This window comes from Falco peregrinus, chromosome 3 (assembly GCF_023634155.1).
Source record: "Falco peregrinus isolate bFalPer1 chromosome 3, bFalPer1.pri, whole genome shotgun sequence".
Taxonomy (NCBI): domain Eukaryota; kingdom Metazoa; phylum Chordata; class Aves; order Falconiformes; family Falconidae; genus Falco; species Falco peregrinus.
Window position 1 is genome coordinate 97,830,120 of NC_073723.1, and position 15,895 is coordinate 97,846,014.

Genomic DNA, 15,895 nt, shown 5'->3' on the forward strand with positions numbered 1-15,895 from the left:
CTACCAAAACCCTGGAAAATAAATTGAAATTGAACTGAAGACAACTAAGATCTTGTGTGCAGGTTCGTTAGAACTGAAACATAGGTTCAGAATAGAATGCTTTTCCTCACAAAGTTTTGAGCACATCTAGTTGAAATGGCTCAGCATCTGATGAACAAGACGAAGAGGTGCTTTTGATGGTTGCTTCATTATTTTAATCCTAATACAGTCCTTTCATCTTGTGCAGATTTTGGCTGGGATAGAGTTAATATGTTTGAAAAATCCAATAAAAATTAGATAAAATGCACTCCAGTAATGCCAAGGTATGTTCACTAGTTAATAGGAAAATACAACTATTACGGAAAAATGACAACTCTAGCAGCCAGGTCATCAATGTAACCTTTGAATGTGTTACACCTTTTTTAATCTACACATTCCTCAGCAATGGTTCCTAGTTTCAGCGCCTCCCTCCTCCCCTTCCCTCTGCAAGGAACTCAGCACTGGTCACTTTTCAGTGTAAAAGAAATCGTATTGTGTGCAATTTCTTGCTGCTTACATATATGCTGTCTCTCAAGTAAAATGCTAACACTTTTGCTGAGTATTCACATATTTCAGAATTAAGTACTGCTATTTCTTAGTTATTTTAATTTGGTCCTGATAATATGAACTATTGGCGTTTCAAGTATGTGAGATGTTGCTGAGGTGTATTTTATGTACAAATGTCTGTTCAGCTGCTCATTTAGCAGAACCAAGAGTTAGTGTTCGTGTTGTATGCCCACAGCTAGGTTTGCTAGTGGAACTTGCACATTTACATTTTTTGCTGAGGTTATTCAATCTGTCAAGTTATAGAGCTAGCATGCAATTGACCTTTTGTAAACTGAATCATAAACTTTTATTGTGTTCCTGTATGTTACTACAACACACTCCCCCTCCAGGGCAGCAAGCATTCCCCTTCACGCCTGACCCTGGGGTGCCTGTCACCTTCAGATGGAGGCAGGAAAAGGTCTGTGTGTAGGGGTGTACGTAAGTACAGGGGTGTATGTAAGTAGAGCAAAGATGCTTTCTTCACCCTGTATCAAATAATACTTAAGAGCCATCAGTGTCCTCTGTCTTCCTCTCAGAGGGATTTTTGATTTGAATTCCTACTTGATACTATGTCTTGTAGGCAGACACTCTCTGCGGAAAACCAGGGTGGGGAAATGGGAGAAGAGAGTAGAAAATGGCATTTATTCAGTGTTTCCTACTCAGCTCCCTGCTGCGTGTTTACATGCTGCTTAGAAGAAAGAACACTATGTTGCACTCTGCAAAGTCACAGATCTTAAGGCCAGCTTGCAAAAGGCAGCTCAGCAACTCTTCTCAGCAGCCAGACTATAAGCGCTTGTTAAAAACAGAACATGACAGCATCAGCCCAGGATGTTCATGGGTGTACCAGTTCTGGACAACTGTCTCATAATCCTCCGTGGTGAAAAAGTCTGACCCCAAGACCAGAAAAAGTCTTTTCTATCACTTCAGTTTTGCTTCTGCTGTCTTCTGCAGATGAAAACCACCACTTTTGTGAATGAAAGGATAGCTCAAATTCTGCAGTCAAGCCTGTGCTTCTACTGAAGTCACTGTAAGAGTGACAGCTGCAGTAAAGATTTTTAATATGAAGAGTATATGAACACCCCCACCACCACCACACCACCCCATTCCTCAAAGAACTGGCCAAGACTGTCATGCATTTCACACAGGCTTCTTCTACGCATCAGGTAGCAACGGCTTTTGGTCATTAGTGGCTTGGACTGATACTGAAATGCTGAATATTCCTGAAGATTACAAATCCATCGTCAGCTGGATCTGAGCAGCTACTTCAATGCTTCCCAGTTAAAGTACTATATGCAAAAAGGTGCCCTGGCCTTTAGGTTTTTAATAACAATGCTTTGTACTTCCAGGAAGGGTTCAAGGACAAAAGAAACTGCCAGGTGTGGAAGGGTATTGATTCACGGACATCCTGAGGAATCTCAATCCACCTAAGTCCATGTGGCCAGGTGGGCTGCACTCAGGGGTGCTAAGAGTGAGGCTGCTCACTATTATCTCTGAAAGATCATGGAGACTGGAGAGGTCTTCCGTGACCGCAGAAAGGCAGATGATGCACCCATCTTCAGAAAGGAGAAGGACGATCTAGGGAAGTACAGAACAATCATGGAGCGAGCAATTTTGGAAGTAATTTCTGTGCACGTGAAGGAGAAGATGATTTGGAGTAGCATGGATTTACAAGGGTAAATCACGCCAGACCAACCTAACTGCCTCCTGTGTTGAGTTCATCTGTCACTAAGGGGAAAGCAAAGAGTATCTACCATGAGTTTAGCACAGCTTTCTATGTAGTCTCCCATGAAATCCTTGTATCCAATTTCAGATGGTCCAATCTAGATAGGTAAAAAACTGACCAGGTCATTGGTCAAAAGGGTTCATGCTCTGTCTGGAGGTGGGTTACAGTGGAGCTCCTCAGAGGTCTGTCCTGTCTGATGCCTTTATCAGTGACCTGGAGGAAAGAACAGGCCGCAGTACTATCAGGTCTGTGGACCGATGGAGGGTGCGGTTGATATACTTGAGATCAGGCCTGCCCCTTGGAGGGATTTACACTTGCTGGAGGACTAGGTCGACAGGTACCTCATGAAACTCAGTGAGGACAAACAGAGAGTCCTTTCTCTTTGATGCACTAACCCCCTGCATACCCCAGGGCATGAGTGGCTTGGTAGCAGCTCTACTGAAAAGGACATGGGAGGCTTGGGGCAGGCTGAGCAGATGTCAGTGGTGAACTCTGGCAGCAGAAGTACATCAACGGGAGCACAGATGGCAGCTCAAGGGAATTGTTGATTCCCTTTTACTTAGCGCTCATTAGACCATAGCTGGCACAGCGGGTCCAGTCTTGAGTCTTCCAGTACATGAAAGCTGTTGATGAACTTGAGTGGCTCCACTGGAGTCATCCAGCAGGATGGCTGGAGGCTGAAGCATGAGCCTTGTGAGGAGAGGCTGAGGCGTCAGGGTTTGCTCAGCCTATGGAAGGGAACAGCAACTTCCCAGCGCCTGAGAGGAGGATACTGAGAAGACAGGGCTGGGCTCTCTGCCAAAGAATGAAAGATGAAGGCTATAATTGAACAGGGGAGGCTTTGGCTAAATAGAAGGGGAAAAAACCGCCACCACTATGGGGATAATTAGGCCGTGGAATAGATTACCCAGGGGGGGTGTACAGTCTTCACATGAAGGATTTTAAGAACTGACTGGACAAAACCATAAGTAACCTGGGACCTCCCAAAGTCCCTTCCGCTGAATGATTTTATGATAACTCTCAGGAGGGATCTTTTCCATCTTCTCTGTAGAATTTCTTCCGTGTAATATAGTTCATGTACGTATGTATGTAAAGCCAGTGCATATGCTGCTATTCACCCCACAGACCAAGGAAAATTATATAAAAGGCTGCCCCCCTAGTTTTAACTAAACAAGATTTGAGACTATTTGAGCAAGAACATCACTAGACGGGATGCTACAACATTTTTTTAATTGTTTTAATACAAGTGAATAGATTAAGAGATCTGAAACGTTGTAAAGCAATATACATACCGAATAAATAATATGCACAGGAGAGTCATGTCTACATTATAACACTGGCTAGTATTCAGAATACTTAAAATAGATCCAGTGACATTGGATAAAGTCCATAAAAATGCTATCCTGTCTTCCCTTGTATGAAATTGTTCAAGTATAAAAAAATCCAATACAGTGTAAAATATTAAATTCCATTTCTGTCAAGAGTAAAAATTGCAAGTATTGTAGTTTCACAGGACAATGTAAAGCAGCATTTTCTAGCAAAGGGAAAAATAGTCAGTCTACATACAGATGAGTGAGAAAACGGCACTAATGTATTTGAGAGGTCTACATGAAAAAGTAGTAGAGGGAAAAGAATGAACTAGCAATGTTTTATGTAAAAACCTAAAAAATGTTAATTTAAGAGTACCCTCATACAGTGCACATACTGAATTTAAATAAATCCAAGTCAACATCCTTAGTTAATTAGGTTAATATTTAATATGCTACATCTAAGCCTACTAAATAATTTATGCCATGAGATGAATACATAATTTTACAGTGTCACATCTAAAGTCGCTTTCTTTAGAGCGCAGCATAGTAAAACTTTCAAAATAAATATTTCTTTTTAAATAGCATAACAATTAAGGCACAGTATAAATCACATACCATTAACCCTTCAAGAACTGCAGTCTTGGTAACAAAAGTCGCCTTGTGTACTGTATGTTTGCTAATAAATATTTTAAATATAATCCTGAAATAGATATTAAAATTGTACAAATGGTTTCAGAAAAGAAAATTCCCTTAAAACAGTTCTTAAAGGTTTTAATTCATTAAGCTTCTTCCTGCCTTTATTCACAAGTTACGAATAGATGCAATAAATAGAAAGAGAAGGCTGTCGTAGTAAAGGGCTGATCCTATTTTAGAATCAGAATAGCTGACACCAGCAGTTAAAGTTTCCCAAAAGTGAAACGGGATGGGGCGAGGGATTAGGATGTGACAAGCTCATCACATGAGCACAAGTGATGTGTTCTGTCCAGAACTGTCTGTGTTATTGATTGTCTCTACAGCTGTTGCACCCCTTACTTCCACATCACTTGCTCCATAGTTCCACTCATCCAGAGGACAGAGAAGAAAATAACTTTGGTGCCTGTCCGCCATCTTACTAGCCGGCCATCTTCCTTGGGTTGTTCGATGCCCATTAGTGAGACAGTGAGAAGGTACTATCTCATGAAGACAACTTCTGAAAGCTAGAAAGGACAATCAGTGCTTTAAGCTTGTATCCTCTTAAAATGGATAAAGATTACATATTGCTGACTCAGGTTTTTTTCCCTGGTTCAAACTTTTCAAATATCATTTTCTTACTTATAAAAGGCAGTTTTGCTTCCCTGATGCTGTAAAAAGTACACCTTTGCTTTTTTTGGTTCTTGTTTGTTTCTTTGAGAACATGAAGTCCCATTGCTACTCCTGCCACTCTTTCATGACAGCACAGTATTTTTTTCCCCCATTTTCTTCTGGCTCAATACTTGAAAGTAGACATGCCGCACTACCCCTCCCCTCTAACAACATGATTTGGATGCATACTGTATGAAGACAGTGGAATAAAAATCTTTAGTTTCGCAATAGCATCGCTTTCCTTAAAGCTCCTTAGTTAATATCACTTGTCTCTGATTAACTACTTATACTGGAAGGCTGAAAAGAGGAAGAGAAAGAGCGAGCTTCCTTCAGGAGTCCATCTGCTATTGCATACGGTCTGTCTGCAGCTGTTGGGGCTGGTACTGGCCAAAAGCCGCAGCGGCCGCAGCAGCCGTCCCAGGCGCTGCGGCGGTGATGGGCTGCTGCACCGCGTAGCCGTAGCCCCCCGCCGCCACGTACCCGGCAGCGGCAGCCGGCGAGGCCGCGTACGGGTACTGCTCATAGGCGGCCGCAGCGGCGGAGTACTGCGCGTACGCGGCTCCGGTGTAATCGATGTAGGGCGTAGTGGAAGCAGCGGCGGCTGCAGGCTGAACGTGGGGAATTACCACTCCGGGCTGCACAAAAGCCTGTGGATAGACATAGTGAGCAGGTATCCTGTTGAAAGATGGGAGAGGGAGTTAGAGTTGGTACGCGAGTCAGCGCCTAAGCGTCATATCCATACTCCGAACTAAAACAAACTCAATTTAGTTGTTGTTATGTGCATAGGGTTGCCACAATAACTAGACTCAATGGACCAATTATCAGTTCACTGGCCCGAGGAGATGCATCGCTCCAAAGCACAGCATTACAGCTGAGTTAAATAGAAGTGTTTAATGTTGCTTGAGGATATTATGTTTAATGCTATTAAAATCTTTAGCAGGACCAGGATTACTGGTGTCAGTTTTAAGACAACTCTAAAGGAGTAAGCTTAATTATTCCATCTGGAAAACCGTGGTATTTGGTTTTCAAATCACCTGTAAGTCATTTTTATTACCTTGCTTCTCACTTAACTACTCGACTCTTAGTAAAATTATTTCCTGTAATGCTTTTATTATTAGTAACTGAGCAGTTTGACAGCATCACTATAATGAGTTTGACAATAGCCAGTAAGGCAACAAAATGCTTGAACCCTGACTTTATGTAAAGTCTTCTCAGGGAGCGGGGCTGCGGGGAAGAGTGTATTGTGGCAACCCTACTTAAGTTGCTATGCAGACTCAGCACACATTAATTTCTCTGCAACCTCAGTCACCCTTATTAAAAATAAGAAAAAAAAAAACCAACACAGGCGACAAAGGAGTTTAAATAAAGTTCACAAGTGTGGTAAACACAGCAAGAATCACACTTTCCAAACGAACGATAGTGCAGCTCACTCCGTCACAAGAGGCCATTGAGGGGAAGCTACATAGATGCTATTAAAATCCATAACAGTGACTCCTAAGTACATGTGCATCACACTTTTATAAAAGTTTGTAAGGACACAAGGGTCAAACCTGTTTGATTATCAGGCCACTGATGTCCTGCTTTGTGCCAGCTTGTTTATTTCTATGCAAGACATACAGCATAGAGTTTTTTGGGAGGTGGGCATAGGATTAAGTCTAAATAGATCTGGTGCTTAACAAAAGCAAAAAATCAAATTTACAGCTTAAGAAATAACCATTCTGAACAGATCAGTACACACTTTCCCATCTTCTCCAAGTCACAAAACTTGCTTCCTTACTCAGCCCTTCAGTTTTGAAAATTGGTCATATCGTTGTCTTAGAACACAAGTATACATACAAGTTAATCTCATAGCTGTATTTTATCATATACTATGATTTTTTAAAATTAATCTACTCAATATAATTCTCATTTTACATTCATAACCCTGTCTGGCATCTGGATTTCCACAGAAAATTCCTTCATATATGCAACTCCTTTCCAGTCAGTGAATCTTTATAAATCCATGAAAAACTGCTTGTGCAGATTTACTACTATTTCACACTGAACTTTACCTTTACAGACAACTCTGAAGACTGCACCAACCTTTTAGCACACTGTAAGCCACAGATGCAAATTGCAATGGTAAAAACTGTCCTCTTTTCTCCAAATTCAAGGTTTAATGGAAAGGGGCTTTTTTTTGTTTGTTTCATTTTTCATTTAACTTCAAGATTTACTTAAGTGGTCAACAAAGAAACATTTCAATCAGAAGGGACATAGTCAACTAGATTAATAGCAAAACAGTTTAAAATAAGCGATTGTCAGGCTTTAGAACAGCCTAGTTTTCTTTTTAAGAAAAAAAGAGCTCAGTTGATTGAATAGGAATATTAGCAGAGAGAAATGTTCAGTTGCCGTGTTTAAGACATGAACACCACAATCATAAAAACCCAACATGTCAATGAAATTAATTTCCTATTACGTGAAGGGAGAAATGGAGAGGGGGAGGAAAAAAAAAAAGAAGAGTGACAAATAGGGATTGGGAAGGGAAAGAAAACATAAAACAAAACCATAAGTTGGGTTTTTAACACTCACCTAATTTATGAAGTGATTAGCCAGAACTGCATTTGAAGCATACTTAAGCTGGCTCTGTGCATTTAAATATACATCATTACCTGAGCTCTCCATACAGAGTGGATGAGCATAAACAAGCATTTTGTATTGGTCACCAATCAAATACAATCCTAATAAATATAACACCACGTTTTTAAAGTATTAAGGAAAGAGGTATAAATCCAAATTTGAAGTCACCGACAGCCTCTTCTGCATCATTAAGAGTCTATTTAACACCACATCAGAGGAATCTTTACATACAGCGTTTATGAAAGAAAGTAATTCTAACAGAAGAGACGCTAAGCAAGCTTGTCTAGCTGCTTGTGTTGACTTGAACTGACGTTACTAAGATTTTTTAGAAGACATTAGGACACTCGGCCATATCCTTGAACAAGACAGAAAGATACATGTGCTCCCACTTAAAACGTGTGACTTGTTTTATTTAAGCCAAGAAACTAACAGGTGGTGAAGTTACGAAACATTATCTGTTTGCCACATCTTATCCTACAATAAACATAAACCCTGTGCAGGCTCCTCACCACCATGCCATTTCACACATGATGATTGACAGCATAAGCTGCAGTAGGGCTATTTTTGATCATCTGTCATGCTACAACTGTTTTGAGTCGAGTAAAATGGCTTTATATGGCCAAAGTAAACGTCTACCTACTGCAGAGGCCAGCACATGTAGATCTCAGCCATTCAGAACCCAACTGCTTTTAATGTTCTGCCAGGTCAAAAGCTGAGAAAGCAATTCCCAGTTACGCTGGATATCCTGAGTATCCTTAACTTTAAATAAAAGCTGCTGCTTTACTTCCGAGAGTAAGAGTGTGAGAATTATACATGGTTTAAGCTTTCTTTCCTGGCAGTAGTTTGTATTTTGGAATGCATGTTTACTGTTTTATGCTTTTGCAATAAAAGGGAAGCCACGTTTAACTTTAGCAGCAACTGCAGCTTGGGGATATTCAAAACCGAATGACATAACACCCCTGCCATGTGCCTTAAGACCTTCATCGTTGTTACAGAAGAATTCTACGAACAGAATTGTTTAAGTAAGACCTCAAAAATAATCCTATAAGCAATAATAAAGTGAAAGCTAATTGTTTCAAAGGAAAGAAAGGACTTTCTAGACTAATGCAGAGAGCTGTGGCATATAGAAATACAGCACTAGTAGCACATCATTGACCCTCAACATTAAATTATTGAGAAAGTAGATAGTCAACTTTGAACTAAATGTTTTGCTTTGGCCCTTGCATGGCATAATCTGGGTTTGTAAGCATAATTAAAGAGTAGATTTCCTTATAGCAGAAACAGGTTATGTAAACATCAAGATGTACAAGACCCTTAACATGCTTCCTTTTAAATTGGTATCTGATGCTGTTAAAAGGACATTTAGCATTCTGCAGGTTAATTTCTGACTGTTCTGGCTTCTTTTCCTCTTTCCAGATTATCCATAGTCTAGTATTATACAGGTCTTTTGATCATAAACTCAAGAGAGGGCTTTTCCTTCTCTCTGAAAAACAGCAGAATTCCCTAACCCTTGGAAGATACTACCTGCTTGGTTATCATCAGCTAACCATTTGATAATGAACTTACTAGCTTTGGATTTAACTCTGGTCTTACTGAAAAGAAGAATGGGACTGTTCCCACTTTGATCAAGGTGCAAGTTCTAGACAGAAAATAAATAGGCAAAAAAAATCTTTCCAACAGAACAAGTCATGTCCTACACCAATACCTCTGTATAACCCCATATTTTCCCACCTATATTAAAGTAAAACTTATATAAGCAAAATGAGAAAAGCTATTTTAGGAGGCAAAGTCATCTTCCCTCTCCAAAAATTCCTACTGAATTCAAAGATATTTTTTTAATAAACAATCCTGACAATAGAGCTGTATAGATAACCAGTCCTGTGATCAAAAGCTTTCTACAAACACACCAACAGTAAGATAGATGCTGAATGTAAAGAGCAGGGAGAAATGTTATTTGGTGGATGAATTGATCTCTGCAGCACTGAATAAAGAAAAATGCCCAGCATTTTAAATGCTTCATGCATTGAAGCTAATCTAGTTTCTGGCTCCCTCCACCACAATAATGTTGTACTTAATTCAGAATATTGTACTTCTGCATCTTCTCAGTAAAAGTAATGTAACATAATCCAATTATTTTCAGTTTCTTGTTTGATACATGGGGAACCCTATCAAAACACTACTGCCCATAACAGAATATGGCAGCACCTCACTAATTAGCACTCCAGTAGGAAAAAAAAACCCCACCATCAACCCCAACATTAAATATTTGGAGCTTTTGTGTATGGATTAGCTGAGTATTGGTAGTGAATCACTGCTATGACCCACTTTACACAGCATATTAGTAAAGTGTACTTTTCAAAAGCCCAACTGCACAGGAGGAAGAAAGGCTTCAAGGTGATCATGTATTTCAGTACAATCCATGTAACGCTCTCCAAGAGTGAACTCTTCCATAAAAGTAGATTCATGTAAGCACTGAAACAACCCCTATTACTGTCAAGGAATATAGTGAGTGAAGATGCTCGTTCATCCTAGTGAATGCTGTTCTTCTTAATCTGAACTACATTCTTTAGAAAAGGTCCAGGTCACCGGAAATTTTGAGGAGGATGTAGGATTAGTTATCTCCTTGGTTTGCACATAGTAAAAGAAAGGCAAAAGCCAAGGATTTAAAATGACCAATTTCATATATACATGACCCTGCAACCACCATTCCTTTTCTTCAGATTTATGTACATTGCATTAGAAATAAAACCCTATTCAGCCTGCTGGAAGAATTTCCCTGACCTAAACAGTATATACATGATCTATTGTTGGCTCTGGGTAAGGAAAGCAAGAAAGAGCCCTACATTTGTACAGTCCTTTAAGCAAGTGATTGCCACAGGTTCTCCTTTTCTGTTGGGCTCAGCAAATAACTCAGTCTTTCCACGGCTGATCCTTGTGCAATCCACTGGTTCCTCTTTGCAGTAAGTGCTTTAACAGGTCTGGAGACAACAGGCTCCGCTTCCTGCCCACCTTAGTACAGGCATCCTCAACTTTTCACTGCATAGACACTGTCATCTCCTCACACTTCAGGGTAGTTGAACAAAATACAGTAGAGGAAAATCATAAGAAGGTAAAAAAAGAAAAAAAGAAGACGACACAAAGTTTTCCACAACCTCCCCATGTGTCTCAGAAGAATCAACACTCTCTTTTAAAAGCACGTGAAGTTTCTAGGAAAACCTTCCTACAGTTTTGAGGACAGGAACTGTTTCCTACCGTTTGGACATATCAAACTACTGAGAAGCTATCGTTGCTGAACAACAGATGTGTACAATATTCTAAAGCTATTCTAGCCAAATAAACAAAATAAATTTGTGACGCATTTTTCCTACTTCATTGTTAGCTTACTCATTAATTAGCAAAATGCATTATTTTGCAATGAGTGTCTCAGTCAGTGTGCATTAGTGAAGTGACACTGTATGGAAAGTTTAAAGCAGACTTCACCTCCTAATTATACGCCAATAAGAAGCAAGAGTTAGGTATACTCAAGTAAAGGAGAAATGTGCTATAGATTAAAGAAAAAAAATCTCAAATTAGAAAGCCCAAATGGACGCACATTGTTAATAAGGAGCTCCACACCCCTCCCAAGAACAAAATCCGCACCCCCTCCCAAATTATGAACATGCAAGCAATACGTTGATTTACTTAAAAATCAAGAAATCACACAATTTAGCACTCACTACAAAATATGGTTAAAAAAGTCACAGGCTACAGCTTGAAAGCAAGGAAAAAAAAAAAAGGCCCTTTGCTCCCCATGGCAAAGTCACTCCTCAACAACAAAAACAAAATTAAAAAGACCCCCCCAAAAAAACTTTCACTACAGCTCTTTCAATTAAATAAAAGCACACAGTTTAGCTATCAACACCACTTCATTACTGTAATAAATAAATAAATGAAAAAAGCACACGGAGGTCTATTGACTATATGAAAAAAAAAACATACATGCATCGTTAATCACCATTTTAGCTTGTTTGTGTTTGAGTCTACTGGTTACAGAGTTTAATTCCAAACAGAACTATTCCACCTCTTATCATCATATCCTTCTGATCAGTTATCTTAACTGTAAACGATCCCTGTCAGATTAGAAAGAGATAAATAACATTGAGTCAAGCTGAAAAAAAAAAAGAGAAATGGGGCACAGCAATCTTGCATCAAGTCATACCTCCTTGTTTTATCATAGGGTCATATGGGACTGGACTGCTTAGGTGGAAGGGACACGTCCCACACAACTTGACTCAGCTGCAGCATTTAGAACATGACCGTCAAGGTGAGCACGTTTACGGGTATGCATTTATAAGTCTGAGGAGTTCAGCATTGCTGGTCAGTTTTAAGGATGCTACTGCAAGAGGCCTTCAAGGATCATACTTTTTCTTTCCTTTTTTTTTTTTTTTTTAAAAAAAAGATCTTTCCTCCCCTGTTTGAGGTCCCACTGAACAGACTTACCCAAAAGGCCTCTGTATGAGAGCTGGATGAAGCTGCTGGACACCAAAGGCAAAACCTACCAACAAAAACACATCACATTCTCTGTATGGGTGTTCTTTTGGCCACTTATTTATGCTATATATACACACGCACACAAAGAGTAACAGCCTTCACTAACAACCTCCAGTGATGATGCCTGAAAGGCTGTAGAACCAAAAATCAGAAAGCAAAATGTATCAATCCACACACACAAGTGCATACAGAACTTAAACCAGTAACGTGCATACTTTCCTAGAGATGTTTAGAAGAACATTTTCTAAACAATGAGCACAAAGTTCTCACACTTCATGTCATGTTCCACTCTCGTCCCTAACTTTAGCATCTGAAGGATTACATGGTACTTTCTACTCATCAGTGCATTTGCATACTTTCTACAGAGTTTAATATGAGCCACCTCTACTCATGAGGACTTAGCGTGGGGGCCAAATCCTCACTTTGTTTCTGTTCGTCAAGCGCCCAAGCATAAACCCCTCCTTTTCTTGATGGGCATTTAATTACTCAGACAGGTGTTCCTGAGGCGAAGCCCACGGGAATTCAGAGCAGCCTCCTTCAGAGCACAACCGTGTACACGCTGCGCTTCTGTCGCTCTTGCTGCAAAGCGGCAGTTGGGGATGCGGCTGGGAGATCGGTTTGGCTCAGATGTGGTCTTAGGAAGAGCCATTTCATTTTAAAGTCTGCGTAATAGCTCCCATCTGCTTGAGGAGTTTGCATTGGGATATCGTTTGTATTAATAAGACTGCACACATTGGAAGCGATTCATTCCTAGGCCAATCTTTCCCTGCAACGCTACTGTAAATGGTCAGCGCCACCACATTCCCGGCAGTGGGAATAACCAGTGAAGTGTTGGAGCTGTGCAAGTCTTCCTGGGGAGCTGCAGAAATCTTATCTCTGATTGCTTTTGGGTTTTAAGTGAGGCACATGTACAGAATAGCCGGGCAGTTGCTACACGCTGCATTTAAAAATCACACCCAAGCACAGGCGGGCAGTGAGCATACTTCAGGAATGCACAGGGCAGCGCTGCCGTTTCGAAAAGTTGTACTCTTTGCAGAAACCTGAGGTACAGAGAGAAAAAGCCATCCAGGGCCGCATCCTCACCTGGCTGCATTATCCGCGGCTTGGCGCCCAGGTAGGCCAGGTTCACGTTGGCTTTCCTGCCATCGATGATGGGGTTGGGGTCTTTACAAGCCCTTTCCGCGGCAGCTCTGTCAGCCATGGTGACCTTAACGGGGCGATGCTGCGCGTTAGATCCCTTCCCGTGGGCAGGGAGCGAAGCCTCTCGCCCCCGGCAGCCACCCAGCGGCGTGGGGCCCGGCCCGCCCCGCCGAGGAGCCGGCACCGGGGGCCGGGGCAGGGCGAGGGGCGCGGGCCGGGCTCCGCCGCCGCTGATAACCGCCGGCGCGGCCCTATCGGGGCGCAACAGGCGCGCTGGCAGCGCTGCGCGGACTGAGGCCATCCCCCCCCTCTCCTTTTTCAGTACCCCCCCGCCTCTGCCAACTGCCCAGCGGGGAGAGCGAAAGGGAAAGGAAAAAAAAAAAAAAGGAGGGAGGGGAAGGAGGGAAAAAAAGGAGGAATGAATAAAAAAGGAGGAATGAATAAAAAAGGAGGAATGAATAAAAAAGGAGGAATGAATAAAAAAGGAGGAATAAAAAAAAGGAGGAATAAAAAAAAGGAGGAATAAAAAAAAAGGAGGAATAAAAAAAAAGGAGGAATAAAAAAAAAGGAGGAATAATGAAAAAAGGAGAAATAATAAAAAAAGGAGGAATATTAATAAAAAAAAAAACCGCCCCCACAAGCCGCCCCCCAGCCCGGGCTGCCTGGCTCCTTCCAGCGGCCCCCGCAGAAGTTTCCCCGCGACGCCGTCGCCCACCTGCCCCGGCCCGGCCGCCCCCGCCACTTACAAAGCCGTATCCCCGGGACTTGCCCGTCTGCCGGTCGGTGATGACCACCGCCTCCTCGATGTCCCCGAAGACCTCGAAGTACTTGCGCAGGCTGGAGTCGGTGGTGTGGTAGGGCAGCCCCCCGACGAAGATCTTGGTATACGTGGTGTCCTTCTGCGTCGTGTGCATCTTCCGCCCGGCCCTGCGCGCCGCGCCGCGCTCTGCACCCACGCGTGGCCGCCGGGGCGTGCGGGTCCTGGGCGGCGAGACCCGCTCCCAGGGTCAGCCCCGTTCCTTCCTCCTTCCTTAGTAGTACTATTATTATTTTTTCCTTCTCTCTGCCCCCCACCCCCGTTTCCCCCCCGCCACCCAGTTACAATGCAATTCCCTTTTGCCTCGGCAAACCCGGCTTCCTCCTCGTCAAGCGCGGCGCCCCGCAGCCCCCGGCGGCGCGGAGGTCGGTACCGGCGGGAGGGGCGGCCGGGCAGCGGCCAGCCTGGTGGCCGTGGCGCTGGCAACAGCAGCAGCTGCGAGAGGAGCGCAGGGCCTGGGCGCTAACAACTGAGTGGCCTCCCCCCCCCCCTAAAAGCCACCGGGTCGGGCACTCTCGGTTCCTCCTCCTCCTCCTCCTCCTCCTCCTCCTCCTCCTGGCAGGGGCGGGGACGGCGGCGGGGCGGACCCCGCGCCCGGCCGCGGCCCAGCCGGGGCTGACACACAGCTGTTGCCAACAGCTGGATGCCCCCCCCGTGCGGCGGGGAGCCGGCCGGCAAAGGGGCCGCTGCTTCACAAGTGCCCCGCGGGGGTCTCGCTGCCCTCCGAGGCAGGTGGGCCCCCGGGTGCAGGGGCTGCGGGGGGCACGGCTGCCCGGCCGGCCGCAGGGCACAGCCGGCTCGCTGGGGGCTGGTGGTCCTCACATGTTGCCACCCCTCCCCGAAGGCTCGTGGTGAAACCCCTGCCACCCTCACCGACCTCTCTCCCCCTGGCTACGCTGCCATTAGTATTGTGGTGGCGGTAGTGGTCGTGATTTTTTTTTTTACTGGTTTGGACACAGGATGAAAAAACGTGGTAAAGCTGCTTCCCTTGTTTTTCTCTTGCTGCCTCTGCCCTGTGCTAGGACTGGGAAGGAGGCAGAGGAACAAAAAGAAAGGAACGTCTGTCTGACACGGAGAGGCAGAGGGCTGTGGGAGTTGGGGGGAAGGGAGACTCACAGGGAGACAGGAAGGATGGGAGGAAGGTTAAAAGATTGGGGAAAACAGATGTGCACATGTGTATAGACTTCTAAACCATTCCCTTGTGGTCCTAAAGTCTTGATAAGTACTGGTGTCTCTTGTTCCTCTTTCTCCTACTTCCCCCATCTGCGAGACTTTTTCCTGCAAAGTCCCTTTCTCCCTTAGAAAAAAGAGCAACGCATCAGTTACAGGAGGGACTTTCATGAAGCTCTTCAGTCCCTCCAGTACCAAACCTTAACCATAATGACAACACTTAGCCCTAAACCTAGGCCCTCCTTGCCCCGTGTCTAACCTTGGCCCCATTTGATTTTTTCAGCAGTCATTGTCCCAGTTCTCATGCCCTCTATGATACTAGGCCATGCTGTCACCTTGATCTTTCAGACTTGATCGACCCTACTTGATCCTTCAGGCTCTCCAGATTAAATCATTTGGTTTAATATGTCAGGACAAACTCAGGCTGAAGCCTAGCAACCCTAGCAGGACCCAGACGTAAACGTTGCTTTTTGGCTGAAGCTATGACAAGCCCTTAACCTTAATCCAGTTAGGTCAGCTAACTCTGCCCCAAAATTTCTCCCAGTATTGCTCGTGTTGGTCTGGAACATTGTGTTAAACCTGACACACCAGCTGCTTCTGATCCAAGGGCAAATCGTAACCTTAAACTCTGGCCCAGTGACCTGAACTTCAGTGCTAGCCCAACTAAAGATGTTCAGCGTTCAG

General features: G+C 43.5%; 1 protein-coding gene across 2 annotated transcripts; it reads right to left on the reverse strand.

The window, feature by feature from the left end:
* Positions 1 to 3,500: 3,500 nt before the first annotated feature.
* On the reverse strand, positions 3,501 to 14,554 carry RBM24 (RNA binding motif protein 24). 2 transcript variants are annotated; one of them, XM_055800213.1, is made up of 5 exons: positions 13,971 to 14,554; positions 13,168 to 13,291; positions 12,034 to 12,088; positions 5,419 to 5,613; positions 3,501 to 4,793 (listed from the first exon to the last, which is right to left on the reverse strand). In XM_055800213.1, exons 1-5 carry the CDS (start codon positions 14,136 to 14,138, stop codon positions 4,772 to 4,774), a joined length of 564 nt encoding a protein of 187 aa, XP_055656188.1. In that variant the 5' UTR covers positions 14,139 to 14,554; the 3' UTR covers positions 3,501 to 4,771. The 2 variants fall into 2 exon arrangements, with proteins under 2 accessions (XP_055656188.1, XP_055656187.1); XM_055800212.1 differs by having other exon boundaries at positions 3,501 to 5,613.
* Positions 14,555 to 15,895: the final 1,341 nt, after the last annotated feature.

Coding starts and splice junctions, on each gene's coding strand:
- RBM24 (XM_055800212.1), bottom strand. CDS start 14,138: ATGCACACGACGCAGAAGGACACCACGTATACCAAGATCTTCGTCGGG. Junction 12,089..13,167: donor GCCGCGGATAATGCAGCCAG/GTGAGGATGCGG, acceptor TTTTGTTGGTAG/GTTTTGCCTTTGGTGTCCAG. Junction 5,614..12,033: donor CTCATACAGAGGCCTTTTGG/GTAAGTCTGTTC, acceptor ATCTTTCAACAG/GATACCTGCTCACTATGTCT.